General features: G+C 39.9%; 2 protein-coding genes across 4 annotated transcripts; one reads left to right on the plus strand and one right to left on the minus strand.

Annotated features, from left to right (window-relative positions):
* Nucleotides 1–720: 720 nt before the first annotated feature.
* On the minus strand, nt 721–13,133 carry malt1 (MALT paracaspase 1). The gene is made up of 18 exons (XM_070904029.1): nt 13,101–13,133; nt 10,596–10,802; nt 9,977–10,143; nt 9,525–9,646; nt 8,681–8,828; nt 8,287–8,465; nt 7,990–8,086; nt 7,841–7,888; nt 7,176–7,199; nt 7,025–7,069; nt 5,801–6,004; nt 5,529–5,706; nt 4,645–4,716; nt 4,430–4,557; nt 3,761–3,910; nt 2,893–3,050; nt 2,526–2,651; nt 721–1,714 (listed from the first exon to the last, which is right to left on the minus strand). Exons 2-18 carry the CDS (start codon nt 10,742–10,744, stop codon nt 1,223–1,225), a joined length of 2,487 nt encoding a protein of 828 aa, XP_070760130.1. The 5' UTR covers nt 10,745–10,802; nt 13,101–13,133; the 3' UTR covers nt 721–1,222.
* Nucleotides 13,134–14,644: 1,511 nt separating this feature from the next.
* On the plus strand, nt 14,645–21,907 carry prlrb (prolactin receptor b). 3 transcript variants are annotated; one of them, XM_070904030.1, is made up of 10 exons: nt 14,645–14,753; nt 15,232–15,425; nt 17,312–17,400; nt 17,579–17,711; nt 18,468–18,673; nt 19,644–19,810; nt 20,080–20,221; nt 20,328–20,424; nt 20,516–20,585; nt 20,691–21,907. In XM_070904030.1, the coding sequence occupies exons 3-10, from the start codon at nt 17,340–17,342 to the stop codon at nt 21,522–21,524; spliced, it is 1,710 nt and encodes a 569-aa protein (XP_070760131.1). In that variant the 5' UTR covers nt 14,645–14,753; nt 15,232–15,425; nt 17,312–17,339; the 3' UTR covers nt 21,525–21,907. The 3 variants fall into 3 exon arrangements, with proteins under 3 accessions (XP_070760131.1, XP_070760132.1, XP_070760134.1); XM_070904031.1 differs by having other exon boundaries at nt 18,504–18,673; XM_070904033.1 differs by lacking the exons at nt 14,645–14,753; nt 15,232–15,425; nt 17,312–17,400 and having other exon boundaries at nt 17,580–17,711; nt 18,463–18,673.
* Nucleotides 21,908–24,442: the final 2,535 nt, after the last annotated feature.

Here is a 24,442-nt window from a genome sequence, read left to right on the forward strand (position 1 = left end):
TGGCTGTTTCTATCACCGCGTGGGACATACAAGCAGAGAACTCATGGTTTCTTATGTAAGAAGATAAACTCTACATGTGTCACATGTAGAAATGGATATACAGCAGCACCTTATGGCTGTGCTTACTGGCCCATGGGGTTCTTATACAAACTGCAATGACTGAAGGTCTGGCTTGTTGTACTCTTATTTTGCATTCAGATATGGACCTCAACCTACAGGAATAATTTCAACCAAGAGTGCAGTGGACTCTGTGATCTCTCACCATCAGGACAACCCAAAAGTAGCAACATGAACTTGTGATGTGATAATAAAGCCAACAGTGCCTTAAATCCCAGAGGGAAAGTCACTGAGTGGAACTCTTTAGGGAAAGTTTCACGGTTCACTGAGGAGCAGACGAAGACTAATGAAGTCTAAACACAGATATAAGAGGAGCTGATGACACTGGGTACTGCAGGCAGGTCCAGAGAGTTGGGAGAGGAGTACCAGAGGCGGCTGGTGGAGGAGAAGTAAGTCCTAATAGACTGCCATCCTGAGGGGGACGGCTAAAAGATAGAAAAGAGAGTAACAGCTTTGTGGAAATATTCTCAGTGGGTGGAGGAATCTGATCGATTGTCCATGTTCAAAGTTTTTAACCATCAGTTTCTTTCCTCTGTTTAATTACATTATAAAAAGTCTGCTGACAGCCTTAAATATTTATTGTAACTGTATAACTGTGCAGCAGAGGGAGCTCTTCTTTTTTTTTTACAGTTACATGAACAAATGTTTACAATGCTGTTCTTGCATTGAAGGCAGGTAAGGTCTTGTGTGCAGATTGCTTCACCCCTTATCTTCTTTATCATAATACCCCTTTAATTTCTGAACATTTGGCTCATATTTTTAAACAAACCTCTGTGAGAGGTAAACTTCCAGCTCTGACAAAGTTTTTGTAATATTGTTACACAAGGACTATGACATGTCTGATCTTGATCATTTCCATTCAGTGTCTTTGCTTTTCTGTGCAAATATGGCAGTTAACTGAAATCCACTTTTTCATTCTTCTGAAAATTTATTTATAAAACTTAAAAATCAAGTACAAAAGTCAGTGTACAGCTTGTGGAGGCAAATAATGCTTATAACTTGAAGAATATGATATTCTAAAAAATCTTATTAAGTCACAACGTGTAACAAAGAGCATCTGTATTCCAGATACATTAGACACTTAAAGCTTCTCTTCTGTTCCGTTTCACGGCTGCTGAAGCTGCAGACTGTTGATGAACACAGTCTGCAGCTCAGTGATGTCGTCACTGGCCTCTATAGGGATGCTGAGCCTGTCCGGTGAGCTTGAAAGCCCCCCAGCTGAGTTGTACACAGGTTCATAGCGAGATTGGCTGAGGTTGTCGTTGTAGGAATCCCCACAGCCTCCCACTGCACCCTGAAGACGGTCGTAGACGTCCAGGTAGTGGTGTTGTGGAGACAGGCGGCTGTAGTCCTGGGTCTGGGGTGCCCCGTGATGGAGGTGGAGGCGGTGTTCAGGCCCGGGGCTGTGACAGGGGCTGTGTGACGGGCTGTGGGGCATCATGCACGTCTGCAGGCAGCTATTCCGGCGCATGGCTCGGTGCAGGTCAAGTCGGGCGATCAGCGGCTTGCCAATGTTGATGCTTTTGGTCCACTGGACGGGGTTGTCATCCATGGCGGTGAAGGTTCCCTGAAGGCACACGGTGAAGACCAGCTCCTCCTGTCGCATGTGAGAAACAGTAGTATCAAGAAACATAATGACCCTTTTCGTTTCGTTTTAAGGCCCAGAATCACTTGCCTTGAGCAAAACTTAACCAAATACTTTCTAGGATTGACTCATGATCACAGAATAATAAATATTCTATGAGTGACATCAAATGAAAGAAGAAGTGGATTATTGCCATCTAACTTTGTTCATTTAAATGTTGTTTAAGCCACAGTAGCAGGGTGACTCTAGTAATGTCTGACTAAAATATCTCAACAACTGTTGAAACAACTGCCGTGACATTTTGTACAGACATTAATGGTGCCCAGAGTATGAATCCTTGTGACTTTGGTGATCCCCTGACTTCATCTAGAGCCACCAGCAGGTCAAAGATTTCCTTTATACACTGAAATATCTCTACATTTATAGCATGGATTAGTAACACAAACAAATACCTGTAACACAAATGGCATGTCCATCAGCATCAGCTGTACTTTGTGTTTGATGCAAATTAGAGAGTGCTAACATGCTAAACTAAGGTGGTGAACATGGTACATGCTAAATATCAACATGTTAGCATTGTCATTTTGAGGATGCTAGCGTGCAGACGTTAGCATTCAACTCTAGACTCTGGGTCTTGTTATTTAATCACAGGACGACATGCTTCCTTAATAGGATGAAACCTTCAGGCACATAAAAAACCTTTCAAAATTATTTTTGGAGAATCTGTAAAATACCTGATCACAAGGATACCTACATAGCTGTTATTCTTTTTGGACTTTCACACAGTATTAAATGCCATAATGTCTTGTGAGAAAAGTTGTACCCTGAGCTTCTGCATTGAGCTGACTCTGGTGTAAAGACAGTGCTGCGGCAGGCTGCTGGACAGAAAGTAGATCCCCGTCTCCTCTGGAGTCTCTCTGTTCATCTCTTTAGGATCCACATCAAGGTCCTGCAGTGTGGAAAAGAGGCAGGTGGCAGTGTACAGTATGCACAAACACGTGCACACAACCACTCTCAAAATAACTTTAGGGGCATTTATAATAAGTCTGTTGGTCGTGCAAGTCTGAAGTGAAAAAGTGAATTCTAATCAAATTCTGATTTAATTATCCAATTTCCCTACAAGGCTCTTGTTAGATGTTAGATGGTAACTGGTCTGTCTTATTAACCAGTGTTCATGACAACATGCTGACCTGTGAGAAGTCGGTGACGTGAGCCTGGCAGAAGGACATGTCCTCAGGCTTCTTCACGATGTGAGTGTAAATGACGAGCACATTGGAGAACTCCGCAGCGAAGCCCAACTTGATCTGAGCCCCGCAGTCGAAGTTGAGGCGCATACTCTCAGGAAGCTCTGGACGAACAGACAATACGTCAAACATTTCAATACATACATTTGATTGATTTCAAGAACTGCAGCTGGTTTTCATGCTCCATTCCCAAGTTCTCATGTGGTGTCATTTTAAGATGGTTTAAAATCCGCCAATTTACTTACAACAATCCCTTCTTTGTACAAACATCCATCAAATTACATCACAACAAAACAATTTGTATCTGTCTTAAATCATTCGTTTGAAATTATTAAGAAACTTTGTTGTTATTTTAGACACAAAAAGTCACCAGAAAAAGCAAAGAAAAGTCTCTGAATCTTAAAATATTATACAGCAGGGATTCCTAACCTGAGGGTGGGGATCCCCCAAGTAAATCTGAGGTGTCACAAGGTTGGAATAATCACAACATAACTACTAGAAGTAATGCTATTTTCCTCACTGCAAAACCTAGTGGCTCCTGTTTTCCATAAGCAAATATTTATTACCTCACAGAAGAGGAAGAGGTGATGATGTCATTGCGTGTTTCTCGCTCTTTCAACTACAGTGTGGTTTTCCTGGGAAACCACTATGTGTAAGAGTACTGTGTGCATAATCTCCATTAACCTGAGTCAACATGTGACTGAGCGTGCAGCGCTGAGCTGCAGTAAGGAAATGGGGGCTTCCCAGTGCAGCGACATGAAGTAGATGAACAAATATTTAAAAATTAAGTAGAGAGTTGGTGTTTTAAACTCACCGTGAGCCTTCGCCCACTGGCGGCTGTGAGCGTGAGCGAGGTCAGCGCTGTCGCCGGGCAGAATAGGATCGGTCAGCGCTCTCCTCTCTGACAGACTACTGCGGATCTCCAGAGCCTGCTTCCCCTTCGTAGCATCAAACTGACCCATGTCTGGACACAAAGGAAAATATTTGCAACAGGGAGGAGGCGGGGAGCACTGTGAGGAGCATTTTATTTTAAGTACAATTAATTAACCCTCTCTGAGCTAATGTTTAAGGCATATCCTGTCTGCATCCTAAACGTTGTTTAATAGTAAGTGCATTTTACAGCAACCTCATGAAGGATCATTAACCATGTATTTACAACGGAAGCTCCATTAGCCTACAAGCAAGCTGATACAATTTTGACATCACATTATTACCCTTCTTTTGAAAAATAAACAGAAACACATCCTGTGGGAAACACAGCAACTATAAACGATCACATTTCATAACCAAACACTGCAAAATGGTCTTATTGAATGTCAAGTTGTGATTCACACTACAGTAAATAACCTACCTTTGCATATATGACAGATGAGATATTTCTAATGTAAGTATAGTTTTCATCATTTATCTCAGCACTTCCTGCGGGGCTACAAATGATGTTATTATATATTGTTACATATTGTGTTTTTGTTCCTCTCCTCACCTTCAGCGACTCGGTCCAGCACCACGGTGATCTTCTCATCGTCCAGCAGTCGCTTCTTCAAAAACTTGACAAACACACCGTTGGTGAAGCCACTGGAGCTGAGCTCGAAGGCCTCGGCATCTTGGCACCTGAACAGCCAAGCGAAGAATGCAACGTTTTATATTCTCGAAAACAAAAAGTTGAGTTTGGAATGATAACTGATGTTTCAAACTTACGTAGCGTATCCAAAGACAATGTTGGCCGTAACCCTCAGGACAATGTTTGGAGTGCTGTCATCATGAATGTTCCTGGCAAATGAATCAATCTGTAAAACTTCTAACATGCAAACCACAGTAACAAATCCCAAACAGCTCTATGCTCTCCTTCCTTATTCCTACTTATCTGCCTAATATCGTCTAACCAATAAAGGCAAATATAATCTTTTTAAACAAAAAGAAACATCACAGGATAAAAACAATACAGAGAATAAAACTTCATGTAGGTAACAAAACTAGAGCTCAAACTAGCTCAAATTAGTCTGTTAATTAGTCTAGTCTACTGTTAATTGTTTGAGTAAAATTGACAGAAATTAACCTGTTCCACCTTCTCAAATGTCAATATTTTCCACGATAATAAAGGGAATATTTTGGGGTTTTGGACTCAAGCAGTTTGAAGATGTCACTTTGGGCTCTTGGAAACTGTAATGAGCATTTCTTTAAACTATTTCCTGACATTATATTGTGTTATTAATCGATTAATCAAGAAAGAAATCTGCATATTAAACAATAATGAAAACAAGTTAGTTGCACCCCTGTAAAAAGGTTTTAAAGAAAAATTAAAGTTTTTGGAGCACAGGGAAAAGGCTTTGAGAAATATACTGTATGGAATTAAAATTGAATATTAAAGTATTGTTTCTCAGTTTCTACTCTTATTGTATTAATATTTAGTAATATCTAGGGGGTAGTGTGGATCTGAACCTTACACTCCCTTTAATGTTAGTGATGTACAGCAGTAATTACACTCCTACATGTATTTTAAACTGCTCTGTATAAGAGTGTCAGTTAAATCCCAGTTAAATGTGATAGACTTAAAGGAATGACCCACTGTCTCAAGGACCCACCTCTTCCTGCACATGTCCAGTAGAAAAACGTTGAGGCCCGTCTCCTTCTCCTGCATCAGTTTAAGGATGCTCTGCACACACAAACAGTTGGCTGAGCGGTACGGGTTCGGTGCGTCTACTGGCACCATGAAACTGTTGCCGTAGTTCTCATATCCATGACCAGCGTAGTACAGCAGACCTAAAGAGGGAAGTCCTTCATGTTTCAGTCAGTCACTCTAAAAGACTATCAACGTTGGTATCTACTACCTCATCGATAAGCACCCACAACATACCGTAGACACCCTTGTGAAGCAGCAACAGGAACTCGTCAACAGCGTTTCTCATCTCCGACTCTGTGAGGTCCAGCAGCGAAACCACCTGGAAGTTTAGCTGCCGCAGGAGGTTGGTGAGGTCGTACACGTCCACCATGGGAGCTTTGAGCTGCGGGTGGTTCTGGTAAGACAGATTGCCGATCAGCAGGGCCACTTTGTCAGTCGCTGGGAGGGGACACGGGAGAGGGAGAAAACCATACTGATAAACCAAAAAACTCATACACGATAATATGAATCTAATATGAGACACATATATATCCTTAACAGTATTCTGGCTTTAATACAATGATCCCCAATGAATGTACTGTATATTATGAGGTCTTCTCCAATGTAGAATACATTTATAAAATAGAAACAACAAGTATTGTTAAAAAAAAGCCACCTAGTTACCACATATTTTCTGGATTTTCACTGCCTGCTTAATAAAGCCAGCTGAAGCCAGTTCACTGGTTCAACCACAAGTACAGGAGGTGGACAAAATAACAGAAACTACAGCCTGACTAACACAGGATTTTTGGGGCCACTACAGATATTAATATCTGAGTTTTCTATAAATATGTGTAGGCACTTTTTAACATTAACACATAACATATTTTTTGATAAGGATTTCAAATTGGGTTATCAAAGAATTGCGATCAAGATATGTACTGAGCAAGAACCTTTATAGCTGAGAAATAAACCTGTCCGTCCCCTCTACAGGATAAACTATGTAATGATGACACCATTTGTTTTATTTTCTGGTTGCTTATTGGCCGATAAATATACTGATAAATATTCCATAGCCTACTTTTTAAGACATGCATGCTGTACTTTATATGTTGAACAACAGAAAACAACAAAACAATTCCCCTTTAATATCAATAAAGATCTCTTAAGAACTGGACTTTACATAAATGCATACCGTTTATGACTGATACACCAGTAATTCAGGTAGTGGCAATATAATTCATAATTAGTAAGAAATGTAGGCAGGAAGGAAGTGGGTCATGCTGTGTTAAATACCAAACACAATGACATTAATAGGTGTTTGATGTCGGGTAATACACCAGCCGCCACATAAAACAACCTTTGTGAAACTTGTAATTTTCCATTCCTGGTGTCATTGATTGGAAACACTGATTAAACTCTACAGTATTTTTTGAGGAACTATTATTCTCTGGTGAGTTATTTTTTCATTTCACTTACCATAAAGTTGTTCTGGAATACTATTTAGGAAAAATTCACAGGAACCTGAAATTAAAATGTCACAGTAAACACACAACAAATGATCACATAGCAAGTGCTGTGTGCTGTGTCAGGAAAATATGTGTTTGAATAGAAGTACGATTACTCTTACCTCCTCCAATGGCGTAAACATCATCTAGGAATCAAAAATACAAATACTTCACCATCTTATAAACTGAGCATTGTTACGTCGGTGTTAGAAAAATCTTTTGAGATGATTAGTCAAAGGGAAGGTCAGCCTCACAGTAACAGTAGAGGAGATGTTTTATTTTCATGCAATCAAATTAACAAATCATAATCAAATTTAGAGATTAATCCCATGAAAAAACCAAAACCAACTGGAGTAATTTGTGTATTTTTCAGCTGCAGATTAATAGATTTAGATTTGATGCTCTAGTGCGTATTTATAGCAGGATGGTGTAACTCAAAATAAACTACAGTCGCTGTGTTCATTGTAACAAAGGAATGTGTCACCTGTGCAACAGTGTAATAATAACAATACTGTGTTTATTTATAGTGAATAGTGTTTTTCAGACAATGGAGGTCTATGACACAGAAGAATCATATATCTGCCTTTGATACACAAGACAATACTACAAGAGTAGGTTAGTAAGATCAATTCATTGTAGGTTTTGGTCTTTTCATCCTTTATTGAAAGTAAGGACGTTAGTCAAATCAAAGTTCATGCACGTGAAACCCGGAGATCAAACAAGCCTTGTGATTGTTACTCTATTGTACTCTATTTGATACACCATGCACCCGTCCTTTCAACTCTACCTTCAGAGCACTCCATTGCCTCTGAAATCTGGACAGATATCCTCGGTGCTTTCATTCAAGAACAGAGCAAATGATCACTCAGACGTAATGACAACAGAGCTGGGTTCACTGGTTATCAAAAAATGCACTGACATAAGTGTGTGACATACCTATCACAACGTCCACTTCATTGGTCCACATCCTCTCAGTGCTGCTTCTGATCTCACAGCGATACCTGCCGTGCTGATCCTGCATCACACGAGGAATCTGAAAAGCACACACACTTTTTAATAAGCCTTGTTCCCTACAATAGTGAACAATGGTAGCTGTCAATTTAGTGAACTGCAAAGGTAAACTCTAATGTCTCGTAACCAAAAAGCTACCACTTCCTGTCTTGTAACGTCTGACAACTATAAAAACAGAGAAATTACTTTCCAAATAAAATCACTCTTGCAACCTCTCCTCACCATGAGTTTCCTTTTTATAGCGTTCGGGATCGGGACTCCATTTCTGTGCCACTGGTATCGAGGGATCGGCCGTCCCACGGCTCCACACTCCAGCTGCAGGTTTTCCCCAACATGCAGCCGCTGGGCCTGAGGCTGGATCACCAACTTCAGCCGACCCTCTAAGGAATGATAACTCTGCCCTGGTGGTGAGGGGGAGAGGAGACGTCATTGGTATCTTATCCACGACTAGGGGTCCCACAGAAGTAAACACGTCCTGTCCTGCAACTAATGCAGACACCTCGGAAATATGTACAATAACAAAAGTGGTTCAAATGAAAAGACAAAATAAAACAATGTATTTATAAGCACAGAGCAGGAAACAGCAGTCACAAGTGAGACTTAAGCGAGATCTTACCACAAGACATGGCGACATTCAGGATGTCCACCTGAGCCCACTGGCTGAATTCAAAAGCATCTCCACTGTTGACCCTGCAGATGTAAAAGCCAGCGTCCCTCAGATGGACTGGACTTATGATCAGGTCTGGAGGGAAGCTGTTTGGCACCTGAGGTTGAGAAAATGTGAATCACATTTACCGCTACGCAAAATGTAGCATCCTTCCAGCCCAGAAGACAAACACCTGCAGACTGAAATCTCATCTCTCATCGATTCAGAGGCTTTTCCACGCTGCGAAGAACATTATTCCGGGGGGCAAGCAATCCATGTTTAATTTCTGTGCATGAAAGTGATCAAATTTAAATATACAGAATGCTAGTGCCATCCTTCAAAAACACACAGTAATCAAACTCTAGTTTCAGGTAAGCAAAATTAAAAGCGGATGTATGTAATTAATACGTAACTTTCCCTTTTGAAATGTTGGATGGCTACCTCTGGTTTCAGGTGTTAGTGGAAAACAGGAACCGTGAGTAGTTTGACAGTATCCAGTTCACTTGTCCCAACATGTAAACATAAAATGCAGCACAATTGACGGCTGTAATGTGTTTCTCAATCTGGGAAGGCAGATCAGCAATCAGAGAGGCTGCCGGGAGATATCACATGTTCGTTGTATAACAGCGTATCATGTTTTTGATCTTAAAATAATAATACTACTGTTTTAGTGAATACATTCCAGAGATCCTGATGTACAGTGAAAACTTAAAAGGCAAAATACGTAACAAAAGGGAAACAAGTACGAAGAATGAAGAGGAAGGTATGGAAAACATCAGCATGAACACTACAAAGACAAAGGGGGGTAGCTCACCTCTTCCTTGCTCTTGAACCACTGGTACTGTACTGGGGATTTGCCCACAGCATGGCAGCTGAGGCGCAGATTGTGGCCAGAGATAAGAGCCACCGACTGGGGCTGAATGAGGATCTGCAAGGCTGCACATTTAGGAGACTGTCTTTGAATTCACACTTTGTCCCACTGATTTCAGACAGATTATATTATTACCCGCAGAAAAGATTATGTGTAAAGCTGACATAAATAGACTTTTCTGGAGTAAACCCATCATCATATGTTTCCTCTTTCAAAAACTGACTGCAGTGACAAGCTTGTATAGTGTTGCATTCAATATGGCCGGGCAGTGTATTGTACTGTAAGTGTCATCCAAACACCATGAAGTGAGTCATAAAATCCCCTTTACGCCAAACATACAACAGAACAAAGATCAACCTTGTTTGGATACTTGACAACGTAACGAGGAGGTGTACCTGGTGGTTTCAGGCACTGCAGGGCCTCTGAGTTGCCCAGAGTTTGGAGGTAGTCAACCAGGTGACCCGTGGTGCAGCCTCGCTCTCCCATCAGCTTCAGCAGCATGCGGCTTGGGCTGCCGTCCAGGTCCAACACCTTCAGAGAGCACATCTCCATGTCGTTTGAGCTGGAGAACGACACAGGACGTAGACAGCATGTCATATTTCATACACCGGAATCAACTTTACTGAACTTCATGATCCTGGACGCAGGCAACTCATTTCATGTCAGGACAGAAGCTCATCTGGCAGTGAAGACTCACTTGTACTTGAACCCCCCTAACCCATACCCCCAGGTCATCTGTCTTTTTAGACCCTCAAGATATCCCTCGGTTTATACACACAGTAGGTGTACATAGATACTATCAATGATTACTCTTATTATCATTAATATCCTTTGCATTAATTATATTATCTCATAATGCTGTATTACAACTTACTCCTACCTACTGCTAAGTAATTACTGGGAACTGCGATTTCAAAATAACATAAAACAGCCTACAGCGCGGGTGGCAGACACATTATAAACAACATTACTGTGACTTCATACATTTTACAGACTGAATCCATTTCAGCCTACCTGACTTTAAACCGTCTGTCATTGCCGACTATATCTCCAAGTTTTCGCCATCCTTTATTGCTGGATTTGTCCAACACCTCGCAGAGCCTCTTCACCACCGGCTCCTTTAACAAGTGGATCTTCGTGGACCGCTCCAAAGAGTCCGACATGGCAGCCCCCAAGAACTCAGACTGGACACACCGGTGTAATACACTTGACAACAGGTCACTTCAAGACAAAAAAAAAAGTCTATTTCCTGGAAGAGACGGCAAAAGTGATCGAGGCACACGCCTCCTGCACTGTCTTGCTTTTTCTCCCACGCAGCTGCGAGATACTTAAGCCAAAGATTGTGTATGCGTCAAGATATGAAACCGTCGGTAAACGTTTGGTTGATGCAGGATACTACATGCCTCATGTCGTCTCCACAGGAGTTTTGATATCAAACAGATCAAACATACGGCTTCTCACCTGTGTGTACTCTCATGATCTTTCAATGCTGATGTCTGACTGAATCTTTTTCCACAGGTGCTGCAAGAACATGGCTTCTCACCTGTGTGTACTCTCATATGTGCATCAAAACTGGACTGGAATGATTTCCCACAAGGAGCACATTGGAAATGCTTTTTACCTGTGTGAGTATTACGGTGAATCTTTGACATGGTAGGGTTGTATACATTGTTAGTGTGACGTGCTCTTCTTTAGTTTTGGTTCTACATTTCTAGTTGATCCTCAATCTTCATGCTTGCCTCCTTTCTGATCTTGGCTCTCAGCTACAGGAGAGTTGTTAGAGAAGAGCTGCTGGTCACTTTTTTGGTTCTAGTTCACTTTGGATTAAAGATAAATCAAATCCCTCTGTTTTGTATTATGGAAATAATTAAGTTTTACACACCTATCCTGTGTAACTTTATTTCGGGTTTCCAAAAGATGTCCAGCAGTCTTCTCTGACGATGGATCTCTTCTCCGTACTCGACGCTAGTTTTTCTAAAAACTCCGAATATTTCTTCAGTAGCAGTTCTTCAAAAACGAAATAACAATTTCCTCCCTTGAACACCATCTCCACAGTCTGACGTACTTTTAACGTTGTCTTCTACCCGCCATATTTCACATAATTGTGTCATAATTTTAATTTAACTCAACTGCCTCTTGATCGTAAAGACCCGTTGGACGTTTTCCTTCTGTTATAAGGCTGCTGTGCTCAGTTCCCAACCTGCTTATTATTACTTAACGTTTTGTTCCCCTACTTCTTAACGTACCTATTCTGTTTTGGATTGAGTGTAAATGTCTTATTGCCTTTTATTGACCGCTTCTTTTGCCAATTTGTCCGCTCTCTCGTTTCCCAGGATACCTGAAGGCTACATAAGTATATTGCAGAGATGCTCCAATCCTGCAAGACACCTCATGACATTGATCACTTTCTTTACATTTATCTGATGGCATTTTATTCAAACGTGTGTGTTTAATATCAGTAACAAGGATGTACATCTGGCCTACCTCGTTTTTGGTACTACTACTTTTACCTGACGTGTGTTTTTTGTTACTTCGTAGACTATGATTTTGCACTAAAACAAATCAGCCGTGGTGGAAGAAGTGGTGACACCTCTCTCATATCATATCCGACCTGAGGCGCCCCAGTCTGCAGGTGTGAGGAGGTCGTCTAATGTAAATACGCTACCTTTCCCTCTGTGTCAGCGTCAGTTAAATGTAGTTAATTCACAGAGTAGAGATGGTCACCAGAGCTGCAACGATTAGTTGATTAATCGATCGAAAGAAAATGAATTGCCAACTATTTTGATAATCTATTAATCGTTTAATTTTTTGCAGGTTCCTGCTTCTTAAATGTGAGGATTTGCTTGTTTTCTTTGTCATTAATATAGTAAATTCTTCGACAGTAAATGAAGAGTTTTGGGGTTTCGGAAATTGTGATGACATTTACCACACATTTTTTTTTTTACATTTTATAGACTAAACGAGCAGCACTAATCAGCAGATGAATCGATAATAAAATAATCGTCAGTTGCAGCCCTAGTCGACACCTATCCTAAACTGGTGAGTGAACACCAGAGATGTATTGATAATTTTTAGTTTGTAGTTTCACTAATTTTGTATTGTCCTTGCAGCTGTTGCCATTAATGCATCTAGATCTGGTTGTATTTAGTTATATTTAATGTCGTGTTTGTTTGACTTTACTCTTTATTCTGGATCTGAATGAAGTTGAGCTCCCAGGAATAAGGAAGTGCATGTAAACTGTTAGAGTTATTTCACAGAGCAACATTATTGAGTCAGATGATTTATCCCTTGCAATCAATCATTTATGACCAAACCGAAAATGTACAGTTTGGTTTACACTTTCACTACAATACCACCCACCACCTGCATGTGATGGCTGCAGATGGCATGTATGGGTCAGCTACAATATGTACAAACAATTATTGGTTGTTGTTTGTTTTACCTTCATATCTTCTCGTTTTAGGTAAAAACAAGACCACAGGTTTACATCGCCTCATTAACCACATGCTGGTGACTCACTTTGTTTTTCAGGACACACTGCGTGACAGGTTGTGCCAGGATGCGGAGCGATCTTGGGTTGTCACTGCTCTTGTTGCTGTCTGCAGCTGTAAAGTGCAACAGTAAGTTGAAAGGTTTGAAGGACATTATCTTTGACCAAACACAACATGATGTTTAAAGGGTCTGTTCACCTCTATTGGTATCTAGACCTACACACGCAGATAGTTATGTTTTATGTGTCTAGGTTTTGAGATATCAATCTTTCTACAGTAGAGACGGCCTACTTTGTGGTGCTCACAGCATTGAAAATGTAAATTTACAACATCAACATCTCTTTCTAGAAACAGCGTGCAGTGGGCAGTGCCAGGTAAAAGCCTCCTAAGTCATGGTGCACAGATTTAAGAAGCGAAGACAGTTAAAAACAACAAATGTGCACACAACTAAAACTATAAGGATAAAACAATCGTGCATGTTGACTGCAACAATATGCCCCCTTACCATATGTTTACTGCAGTCTAAGACCAGACAGGCTAAATCCGGCCCTGGTTGAAAGGCGAGTGGAAAACTACAGACTCCCTTGTTCACACACTTGTGCTCAGTCAGCTGAGCACAAATCTTTGTTGCTGTGCAAGTAAACCTGTGTGACCCTCGATCACCCTGGCCTCAAAATGCCAATACTGATACTGACTTTTCACGACAAGCTGATATTCAGTCTCTTTTTATTTGACCATTTTCATGTTAGAAAAATGAGGATTCAGTGTTTTTGTGCAGAATTTTATTCTTGACAAGTTCAAAAAGACACTGCAGGTGCATTTATTCCCCACTTATTTATCTGTAGAGTATATTGTCATGTACAAGTTTTTAGCCATGCCAGCAATGTGGGGATTTGGGGATCGTTTGTTCACCACTTTGGTCCAGACTAAACACCTATTGGATGGACTGCCATGAGATTTTGTTACAGACATTAATGGCGCCCAGAGGATGAATCCTAAGGACTTTGATGATCCCCTGACTTCTCTTGTAGCAATCTTCCAGTTGTCCAGTGAAATATCTCAACAACTGGATGAACTGGCACAACATTTTGTAACCTTCAGGAGAGAGACACTGATTCCTGTTCAATGACAAAGATGTGCCCCCTATTTGTTTTTATAAAAAAAACAACTTCTGAATTAAAAAAACGAGATAAACAACAGACTTCCACCTGCACTTAAATGAAGACGAGGAAGAATAACGAAGACAGTAACTGAAAGAGAATTTCAGGTTGAAGAAGTTGCTTTTAGGGTTTTTCCTAAATGACAAATATGAAGAATATGATTCCTGTGAGTTTGGCTCTGCACTGTACTACTTACTGTACAAAAAATCCCATAGTGATTAATAAAGTACTTTAAGTATTACAGTAATGATATGGGAATAAAAAACATAAAATAACTTACAATGTTGGGTGCCAGCGACACGTTTTAACAATGTTACTGTGATTTTCTATAGTTTACAGTCAGAATCGTTTTCAGCCTACCTGCATGTAAACTGTCTGACACGCCTATCTCTCTGTTACTGCTTATTTACAGTTTACAGTTTACTTCAAGACAAAAGGGCTACTTCCGGGAAGAAAGCGATACTGACACACCTACTCTGTCCTGCCAAAGATTGTTTATGCATCAAGATGTGCCACTGCAGGTGAATATTTAGAGGGTTTTTTTTGTATTGCGAAACAGACTTGTATGACAATTCACAGGTGGGCTAAAAGGCGTTCAGGATTCAGAGTTTGAGATTAATTGTTCCTATAATAACACTTTTCCTCCTATCGATAAATACTCAGATGGCTGACCTGATGTTTGTGAAAATAACACAAAAGGTTTGCCACTGCTGTCCTCTGTTTCGTGTTATTACAATGTTTAGGTTTTACACACCTATCCTGTGTAACTTTATTTCGGGTTTTTAAAAAAGCAGTTAGTCGCTCGTTGACAAACTCTCAAACACTCAGCTGAAGACATTGTTGCTTAGATAACATTAAACATTTATCTGCAGTACGACAATATTATCTTCCAGCGTACAGCCATAGTGTATCACCTTCTTCTTCTTCTTCTTCTTCTTCTTCTTCTTCTTCTTCTTCTTCTTTCTTCCTCTTTGACGTTTAACGGCGGGTCTCAAACAGGCAAGTGGCGTCGACAACAAACCCTTCCCCTTCGTGACTCGGAGGACACCTCTCTTCCTCATGTCATATCCGACCTGAGGTGTCAGACGCACCGGTTGCCAGGTGTGACAAGGTCGCCTCCTCTGTCGTTGTGTCAACATCAGCAAATGTGGTGCATTCACAAATGAGCGAAGGTCGACCGCCGTCCTCAATTGGTGAGTTAACGCCAGAGCTGTATTAACCAGTATTTGTGTTACATGCTCTTTTTTTGTTTGTTTGTTTGTTTGTTTGTTTGTTTAGCAACTTGTAATGGCGTTTTTGTTTGAGTTTCGTTGTCTGTGTGCTCGCAGGTAGGTCTAGGGAGAAGACATGAACACCTAGTTGTGCAATGTAATTAAATACTGTATAATAATATGCATTAAGAAGGCTTACTACTCTTGAGTAACTTAGCATATACTGTTCAGTTTCTATTAAAAGGGCTATTTAGCCGTGTTGTTACCTAATTTTGTAGTGCAATGGGTTTTTCTATTATTTTGTCAACCACAATAGAAAATGGAAACACCTTAAAAGGTAACTGGAGTTGTTAAATTACTTCAATTATTAATGGAGATTGTTATGCATCAGTTGCCTTTCTGCTGACCATCAGTGAATAAATCAGTGAATAATTTGACACCAAGAATGGCAGTTTATAGAAAGTGATGTTTCATAATCTCTGTGGTATGCTGTGTACTCGCCCAGGCTATACTGCAGTAACATTTTAAATGGTACAACATGGAACAATACTAACAGAACAGAACAGAATTGCAGCATGTATCTTGCCAATAATCCTGAGATATCTGTTGGGCTACAAATCATAATAATGTAGGAGTCAGTTTCGCCAATAGATTGTACTGTAGTGACTCACTCTAGAAGCACAATATTTGTATAAACAGACTACTTTTTGTTTCTGATGTAGGGCCAAATTAAAGATAACTATTTTTTTAACTTCAAGTAATTGAGTTCATTAAAATAATGGCAGTAAGGAATTGGTTTCTATGAGAATAAAAAAAATGTAATCTGCAATTAAAATAGTATTACCCCAGACACACTGCTTAGTCTGAGTGGAAAGCTGAATATTTTGCATTAGGTAGTATTCTTTTTAGAATTGAGAAATAAGCCTCATCCAGATCCCGTCTTGCTCATGCAATCCTGTTAAAACTTGTCGCAGCAGGTGTCACAGGATGAAACCGAGCTTGTTGTCACCGTGTTTACGATACAAAACGAGACAAAATTCGGGGAAAAGGTGTAGCCCAAGGATGCTTTCCCACAGCTCCTCGGGTGACTAATTGCATAAAGCATTTCACCGTTGTTACGCAGCAAAGAGCAGGGAGGCCGAAAAGGTATTTTGGAGTGTGAACCAGGGAGTCAACCTCCTGTCCAAAAACCTGCAGAACATCAGTACAGGTAAACAAGCGTGTTATAGCTGAGTGTGTTGACACAAACTCTGATATGCATTTTAGGGCGTCCAACATGTATGCCAATATGTGATCTTTATCTAAGTCAGTGGATCTGAATGAAGAGAATAAGGAAGTCCATAAAACATTATATGAAGTCCATTTGGGTTATTTCAGAAAGCAACATATGATGAAGTATTTATCCATAGCAATCAATCATTTATGACTGAATGATATCCTGGGGCTGAGTATTAAAGATTTGTTTTACAGATTTAGCACAATACCTCCAGGATACAGCATAATCCTTTTCACAGTTGTCTGGTTAATTCTGGGAAATCCAGTTCTTCTTTGAAACCAGCAGCTCCAGTACTATTCCTCACCTTTAAACCCTCTCATGTTTTTTTTTGGTGAAGTTGCAGATGAAAGGGTCGTATGTTGCTGTCAGTCAAATGCATGTTAATTCTCACATATTTTAAGCAGTATATCATGTTTCAACAACATGTGATGGCACGTATGTGTCGGCTATAACATGTACTAACAATTATTGGTTGTGCTCGTTGTTTTCCCTTCATATCTTCTTGTTTTAGGTAAAAACAAGACGTGCAGCCAAACCACAGGTTTACATCACCTCATTAACCACATGCTGGTGATGTCACTTTGTTTTTCAGGACACACGGCGTGACAGTTTGTGCCAGGATGCGGAGAGATCTTGGGTTGTCACTGCTCTTGTTGCTGTCTGCAACTGTAAAGTGCAACAGTAAGTTGAAAACCTTCAATGACATTATCTTTGGCCAATAACAACATGATGTTTAAAGGGTTGGTCCACTCAAAATACAAAAAAGAAATCACTTGCATCTAGTGGTATATAGACCTCGACATTCACATAGTTTAAATTGGGAATTGTGAGCTGATGCTTATTTGTCACATGTTGTCAGGCATGTCTCCACCAGGGAAACCAGTCCTGCTTGGCTGCAGGTCCCCTGAGAAGGAGACATTTACCTGCTGGTGGGAGCCAGGCTCTGACGGAGGGCTGCCGACCACACACCGCCTCTACTACGAGACGGAAAAGTCAGTTCGTTTTTTATTTTTTATTTAATTTTCTTTTCTTTTTTTTGTATTTTGCCTTTATTCAAAAGGCTGCAGTAGAGATACAGACAGGACACAGTGAAGGAGAGAGAGAGAGAGAGAGTGAAAAAAACAAAGGTCCACAGTTGCAACTGATCCAGGGTCTCAGGACCTGGCCTGAGGGCAAAATGCTAATGACTTTTCAAGTACTACTATTGGATGGATTGCCATAACCTTTTGTATAGACAGTGAAGCTCCCCAAAGGATGAATCTTAATGACGTTGATCCCCTGACTTGACCATGGATGTTGACCATCAATATACGCAAAACTAATGACACGCCAAACTAAGATTGAGAACATGGTTAGCATTATGCCTGCTAAACATCAGCAAGTTAGCGTAATTGTGAGCATGTTAGCAAGCATGTTATCTGTAATTTAGCACGGTACAGCCTCACAGACCCACACACTGCTGTAGACTCTGTTTTATTAATGTCAAAAATGTCAAGTTTATAGTTTTTAAAATTAAATTTGAATGATTAGATGCTTCTGTATGATTTAACCAAATTCTCTAATGCCTTCATAAAACTAGTCAGAAAGTGTGATTATCCCTAGGTTTCATTAGACGTAGTAAAGATTATTCTTAGAAGATGACATTTGGGATCATGTTGCACTGGTCAGTGAGGAAGATGTGGACGTCACACCCGACACCCTGTTCGTGTTTATTGAGTGCCAACATGTATTTATTGCCCACAGCACAGTTTTACAATGCTGACTTTGTCGTATATGTACGACAGACTGGAGGGACCGTACGAGTGTCCTGACTACCGGTCGGCAGGGAGGAACTCCTGTTTCTTTGACAAGAACCACACCTCCATTTGGGTCTACTACTACCTGACAGTGGTGGCCTCCAATGCCCTCGGGAATGCCACTTCAGACCCCTTTAAGATGGATGTGATGGAAATCGGTAAGCCCCCCCCCTTCCCAAAAAAAAGAAGAGGATTTAGATGAGATGAATGAATCCGACCTCAGGAGAGAGATATTGAGTATATTGTGATTCCTGTTCACTGACACAGATGTGCCCCCTATTTGTAATAGATAAATAACAAAGATATAAACATCAACACCAAAATGCTGAATAACAAAGACAGTAAGTGAAGGAGAATCTCAGTAAAGCAAACTGCTGTATATCAAATCTATATCAAAGAACAGCTCAACCTGTCTATCTCAACAGTCTTTTTGTGTCAGACTAGGAGCGATACACATTGACTATTGACGACTACTATATCCGTGTACTCATTAGAGTAGAAGTCAACAGAGCAGAAAAGTATCTGTATTGATTCAGCTAATGCAGCGTTCTTGAGCTAAGGAAGGAATGGAAAAGTACTGCGTGACAGACACAGGGCACAAATGAAAACCTGAACAGAATGAGGCGGAACTGGTTTGTGCCCTGGTATAAAACTTGTGTACAGGATCAAATTTCACATCTTTTGTTTATGCAGGCAGTTGCGCATGTTATCTCCATCCACTGTACTTGCATCACATTTGGAGCAGAGTCCTGTCCCATGTTTATTGAACTATTGAATGAATTGACATGATGATTTTGTACATCTATCATCTATCAATCATCAGGTCAAAATTTCAATTTGTCCAATACTTCGGTTTATGACCAGACACCTGCAAAACTAATAACATTCCCACCAGCCTCTGCAATACTTTCCAATTTGTGCTAATTAGCAAATGTTAGCATGCTAATATGCTAAACAAACATGGTGCACATGGTAAATATTATATATATATATATATATAATCATTATCATTATATATATAATCATTGTGAGCATGTTAGCATGCTGACATTAGCATTTAGTGCAGCCTCCACAGAAGCACTAGTGTGGCTGTGGACTCTTGAGTCTTGATCTGTCTGTGCTCAACAGTGAAGCCCAACGCTCCTGAAAATGTAAGGCTGCTGGTGGAGGAGAGAGAGGACAGTCCATGTCTCCATGTCAGATGGGAGCATCCCCATAACACGGACACCAGGTCCGGCTGGGTCACCATTAAATATGAACTGAGAGTCAAACAAGAAAACAGCAACAAGTGGAAGGTGAGTTTTAAATGTTGAAAACTGAATTCATAAAAACTGATATAGTATTACAGCTTTGTTTTTACCATTTTTCAGGTCCCAAAACAAATGTTGTTGTCATTGGATGACTGCTGCACGTTGTGTTTGTTGTGTAGGACAGAACAGCAAATTCAATCAGACACGTGATTCCAATTCCGATAAAACAAATGTACTTGCAAATAATGTTTGATCCAAATATCATCTTAACCTGGGTACAAAGTGACTGTTTGGTGATTTGTTACTTTCTCTAGGAGTACATGTCAGGTACACAAACCCATATCAGCCTGTACAGCGTCAGTCCTGGGGTGGAGTACATGGTTCAGGTGCGCTGTAGACTAGACCATGGCCTCTGGAGCGAGTGGACCAACTCTACCTATGTGAAAATCCCCAACTGTAAGTCTCAGAAGCTCTTTACTCCATCTTTAGTTTTATGGCTAGGTGTCATCTGTTACAAGTACTAATAATCATTTAAAAATACCTTCTTTTTTTTTTTATTTAGATCTTCAGAATGAGAGAGCCTTTTGGATATTGGTTTTCACCCTCTCTACAATTCCACTTCTAGCAGCAATGTGCATCTTGGTCATGAAGAGGAAACAGTACGTATCTCCTGCAAAAAAAGAAGTTTAACTTTTTATAGAAAGTCAGGATGATGAGGATAATTTGACTCATGACTCTTTTGTTATCCAGTGTGAAGCAATGTGTTCTGCCCCCTGTGCCTGGTCCAAAGATAAGGGGAGTTGATGTTCATCTTCTCAAGGTAACACTGCATCTGCATATTTACAACATTTCCAAAAAAGTTGCTTTGGACTTGAACAAGTGTAAGGTCATAATGTACTGAATTAACTTTAACCAACCCTTCCAGAGCAGACGATCTGAAGACGCTATCAACGCCCTGATCATCAACCAGAACTTTCCTCTTATGGTGGCCTGGAAGGACCAGATGGAGGACTACCTAATTGTGACTGAAAATGACGACGGACTTCTGCCAGATTCCTCCAATTCTCAAAAAAGGAAGAAAGGCTTGATAATTCCCGCTGGCCGCTTAGCCTCGGAAATCCTATGTAAGGAGTCAACGCCCAGTCAAAATGACTGGGAGAAGGCTGGAGACAGAAAGAATGAAATAGGAAACTTTCTAAAAAGCAATAAGTCTCTCTCCGGGGAGAGTTTTTCTAACATGGAGTCATCCCGGCTGCCTACTCAGAAACATCTGTGCCAAAGTATAAACCTTGTAAACACAGAAGCAACAGATCAGAGTCAGTCAGATAATGAGAACGCCATCAAACTCCTCACAAACAGCGGTTATGTGGATATTCAGAGACATGTGGAAAACACACAGGAGGTGGATATGAAACAGGTGCACTACAGCAGAGTGAAAGAGGTGAGCGGTGACAATATCCTCATCCTCGAGAAAGAAAATGTCCCACTTGACATCTCTGGCTACATGGATATTCGGAGACAAGAGGAGAACATATCGGAGCACTACAGCAGGGTGAAAGAGGTGGACAGTGACAATACGGTCTTCCTGCAGAAACAAAATGTGTCAGTTGACATTTACTGTAGAGAGAAGGGTTACCACTACACAGACTGTGCCCCTCAGAAGCCAAGAAATCCTCATGTGACTGCACCCAATAAAGTGGGAGTGTGCACAGAACTCATCGATAGCGGATATGTAGATACTATCCCACCTTTCATTTAAAGTCTTGTTTGACACATGTCCCCAGTGATTTACTGTTGAGATTTAAGGAGAAAGGCTGGGAATATTCTGTATTTTTGTCATAACTATCAGTTGATTCCCTGACCTTTCCCTTAGCACCACCATGAAGTTGACATTTGCGGTTCAGAGTGCAATATCTTAACAACTGTTGGATGGGTTGCTGCGATATTTGCTAGAGAAATGCAAGGTCTCATGAGGATAAATTCCAATGACATTTATGATCCTCTGACTTTCCCTCTAGTGCTGCTATTAGATCAAAGTTTCCACTTATGAAAGTGAAATGTCTCAACAAATATCTACTGAACGTATTGTATATTCATGGTCCCCATAGAATAAACTCCATCCTGACTTTCCTTCTAGTGCCATCATCGTGTCGCAGTTTCATTTTTCTTTTCCAAATACCTGCAAAACTAATGACATTCTCATCAGCCTCAGCTAGCAAATGTTAGCATGCTAACAGGCTAACCTTAGATGGTGAACATGGTAAACATTATACCTGCTAAACATCAACTGTAACAGCATTTAGCTCAAAGCACAATGTGTCTAAGTACAGCCTCACAGAGCCACTCTTCGGTCTTGTTGGAGAACTTTATGGCACAAAGGAATACGCTCTATCAGGCTTTGGCTACACAGAATGTGTTCGTAAGATTGTTAGTAAAATCAAACAATCTGTTTGCTTTTCATGGGATTTGTTGAGATTAAGAAAAATATCACCAGACTTATCCTTGGGTGATGAAATAATTACGTAATGGTTTTGCAGTCTGGTTTATCTGGGATGTGTACACAAGAGAGAGACTCAATGAGGTGACACATTCTTATGTAAACGACAAGCAAATCTGGTCAGACTTGCTTATAAGACTGTGCTTTCATTTGATCCAGTTAAGCTTAAGATTTATCGCGAACACACTGCACATGTCAATAAAAATACATGTCAATAGTCTAATCAACAGTTAATTAATTTTGCAAGATACTCTATACTTAAAAATGCAACTCATTTTAAAATAACAACTGTTGCTATAACTCACTTGACAGTCAGTTTCATTCCAAAATGTTACACGGGATATATCCTTTTTGTAAATCTTATTTTCTTTTTCAACTATTTGAAATCACAAGTTAGATTTTTGCAGGAGTTAATAACTTATATTCCACAGTTTTAGTTTGAGACAGGACATCATTTTGGAATGAAACATTTCACATATAGAGCCTATAGAGGGATTTAAAAAGATGTTTTTCTATCTATTCAAGGAGAATAGTAGTAGGAGAATTCAAATATGTTAACACAGGTGACATCTAATGATTTAGTGTTTTTGTTTCATAGAAACAAAGATAGCAGACAGAGCATTTTAAAATGTTTGTTCAACGTTTTAAACACTGTGTCTGGTCTTAAATGGCACTCAGTGCTGTTTAAATCTAGTACTATTTTTGCTGCCTCAGTTTAACGACATACGTTTACAGAGTAAACGTGTTTTTTTTGTCTTTGGTCTGTCTTTGATTATTTCCAATAACATCTATTGACAAATGTTAATCATTTAAAATGACTAAATTTTCAGTTTTTTTTATGTTTATCTAAACAGATCCCACGTGGTTAGATTTCAGATGTTTAGTTTTGGTCTGTGATATTGGGATGACTGGAAACTCGTACTCGGTCGACTTCTCTTCCTCTTGTACTCAAAGTGAACACCGCATTTGTCCTCTTTATGCAAGTTACACTTTATATTGACATCTTGCTTGAAGAAAATTCATGAACTCCAAACTCTGATTTTAATTTCCTATTTAACATGCGACAACTGAAACATCTGATTATTAATGTATAAAAAAAAAATAATAGTTTGTTTCTCCTTTCTCCTGGGAAATTTGTCTATACTCCATCTTACATACAGAGTTTATATTCAAGGATTTATAAAAGCTGAATCAAAAAAATATATCTTTAAACAACATTAGGCCTTGCATCATGCAGTTCTAATTTCCAACTGTTTCACAGTTTGGTCTCTCACTACCACAGAATTTACTGAACCACTTTATAATAGAACATTTACAGGATTCATTCAACGTTTTGGGAATTACACTTTTGCGCTTTCTGGTTGAGATATAGATGAGAAACTGGATACCTATCACATTTCTGTAATTATGAATGAATGAATGAATTATTGATTAAACAACTGAGATATGATGTCTTACCTTAAGAGGTGCTGGTTTTGTTACTTTTAGACAGAGCCAGGCTAGTTGTTTCCCCGTTTCTAGTTTTTAGGCTAGGCTAAGCTAACTAGCTGCTGGCTGTGGCTTCATATTTAACAGACCGATATGAGAGTGCCGTCATCTTCTCATCTAACACTCCACCAGGAAGCGAATGAGTATATTTCCCAAAATGTAACTTAAGACTTCAGCAGACATTTTGACTTGTTACTTATAACATTAACGATGGCTCCGTTTCATTTAATCTGGGCCCTGGAACTGGCATTACTAAATGGAAAGCAGCCATAATTCATGCTGTTAGTTACACCTGTGCTTTTCCTGTTGTAACATGTCGAAATGTCTGCCATGAAAACAGCGTAATATCAATTTCCCTCTTCCTCCTCCTCCCTGCAGAATTTGTACCAAGACATAATTCAGCAAGACTCCATCATGCTATCAGGCTCACCTTGCATAAACCCAATCCCATACCAACCTCCAATTGCAATAACATTCACTAAGAAGATTAGGAACCACATATTTTACCACATCTGACAATTTCTACCTCAAAATGATAGTGCTCATAGGACATGATCATAAGACTCCGTTACAATGTTGATCTCAGTCATCTAAAATCTGAATTTTCCCCATTTCAAATGTGGTCATTTATTGCTTCTTTAACATGTGACTGTCACCTAGCACGTTAGATTACTGCAATTTGTCCTGTTTTA

The sequence above is a fragment of the Enoplosus armatus genome, chromosome 4 (genome assembly GCF_043641665.1).
Source record: "Enoplosus armatus isolate fEnoArm2 chromosome 4, fEnoArm2.hap1, whole genome shotgun sequence".
Taxonomy (NCBI): domain Eukaryota; kingdom Metazoa; phylum Chordata; class Actinopteri; order Centrarchiformes; family Enoplosidae; genus Enoplosus; species Enoplosus armatus.

Coding starts and splice junctions, on each gene's coding strand:
- malt1 (XM_070904029.1), bottom strand. CDS start 10,744: ATGTCGGACTCTTTGGAGCGGTCCACGAAGATCCACTTGTTAAAGGAG. Junction 8,466..8,680: donor GAATGTCGCCATGTCTTGTG/GTAAGATCTCGC, acceptor CCTCACCACCAG/GGCAGAGTTATCATTCCTTA. Junction 4,558..4,644: donor ATTGTCTTTGGATACGCTAC/GTAAGTTTGAAA, acceptor TTGGCTGTTCAG/GTGCCAAGATGCCGAGGCCT.
- prlrb (XM_070904030.1), top strand. CDS start 17,340: ATGCGGAGAGATCTTGGGTTGTCACTGCTCTTGTTGCTGTCTGCAACT. Junction 18,674..19,643: donor GATGGATGTGATGGAAATCG/GTAAGCCCCCCC, acceptor TGTGCTCAACAG/TGAAGCCCAACGCTCCTGAA. Junction 19,811..20,079: donor AAAACAGCAACAAGTGGAAG/GTGAGTTTTAAA, acceptor TACTTTCTCTAG/GAGTACATGTCAGGTACACA.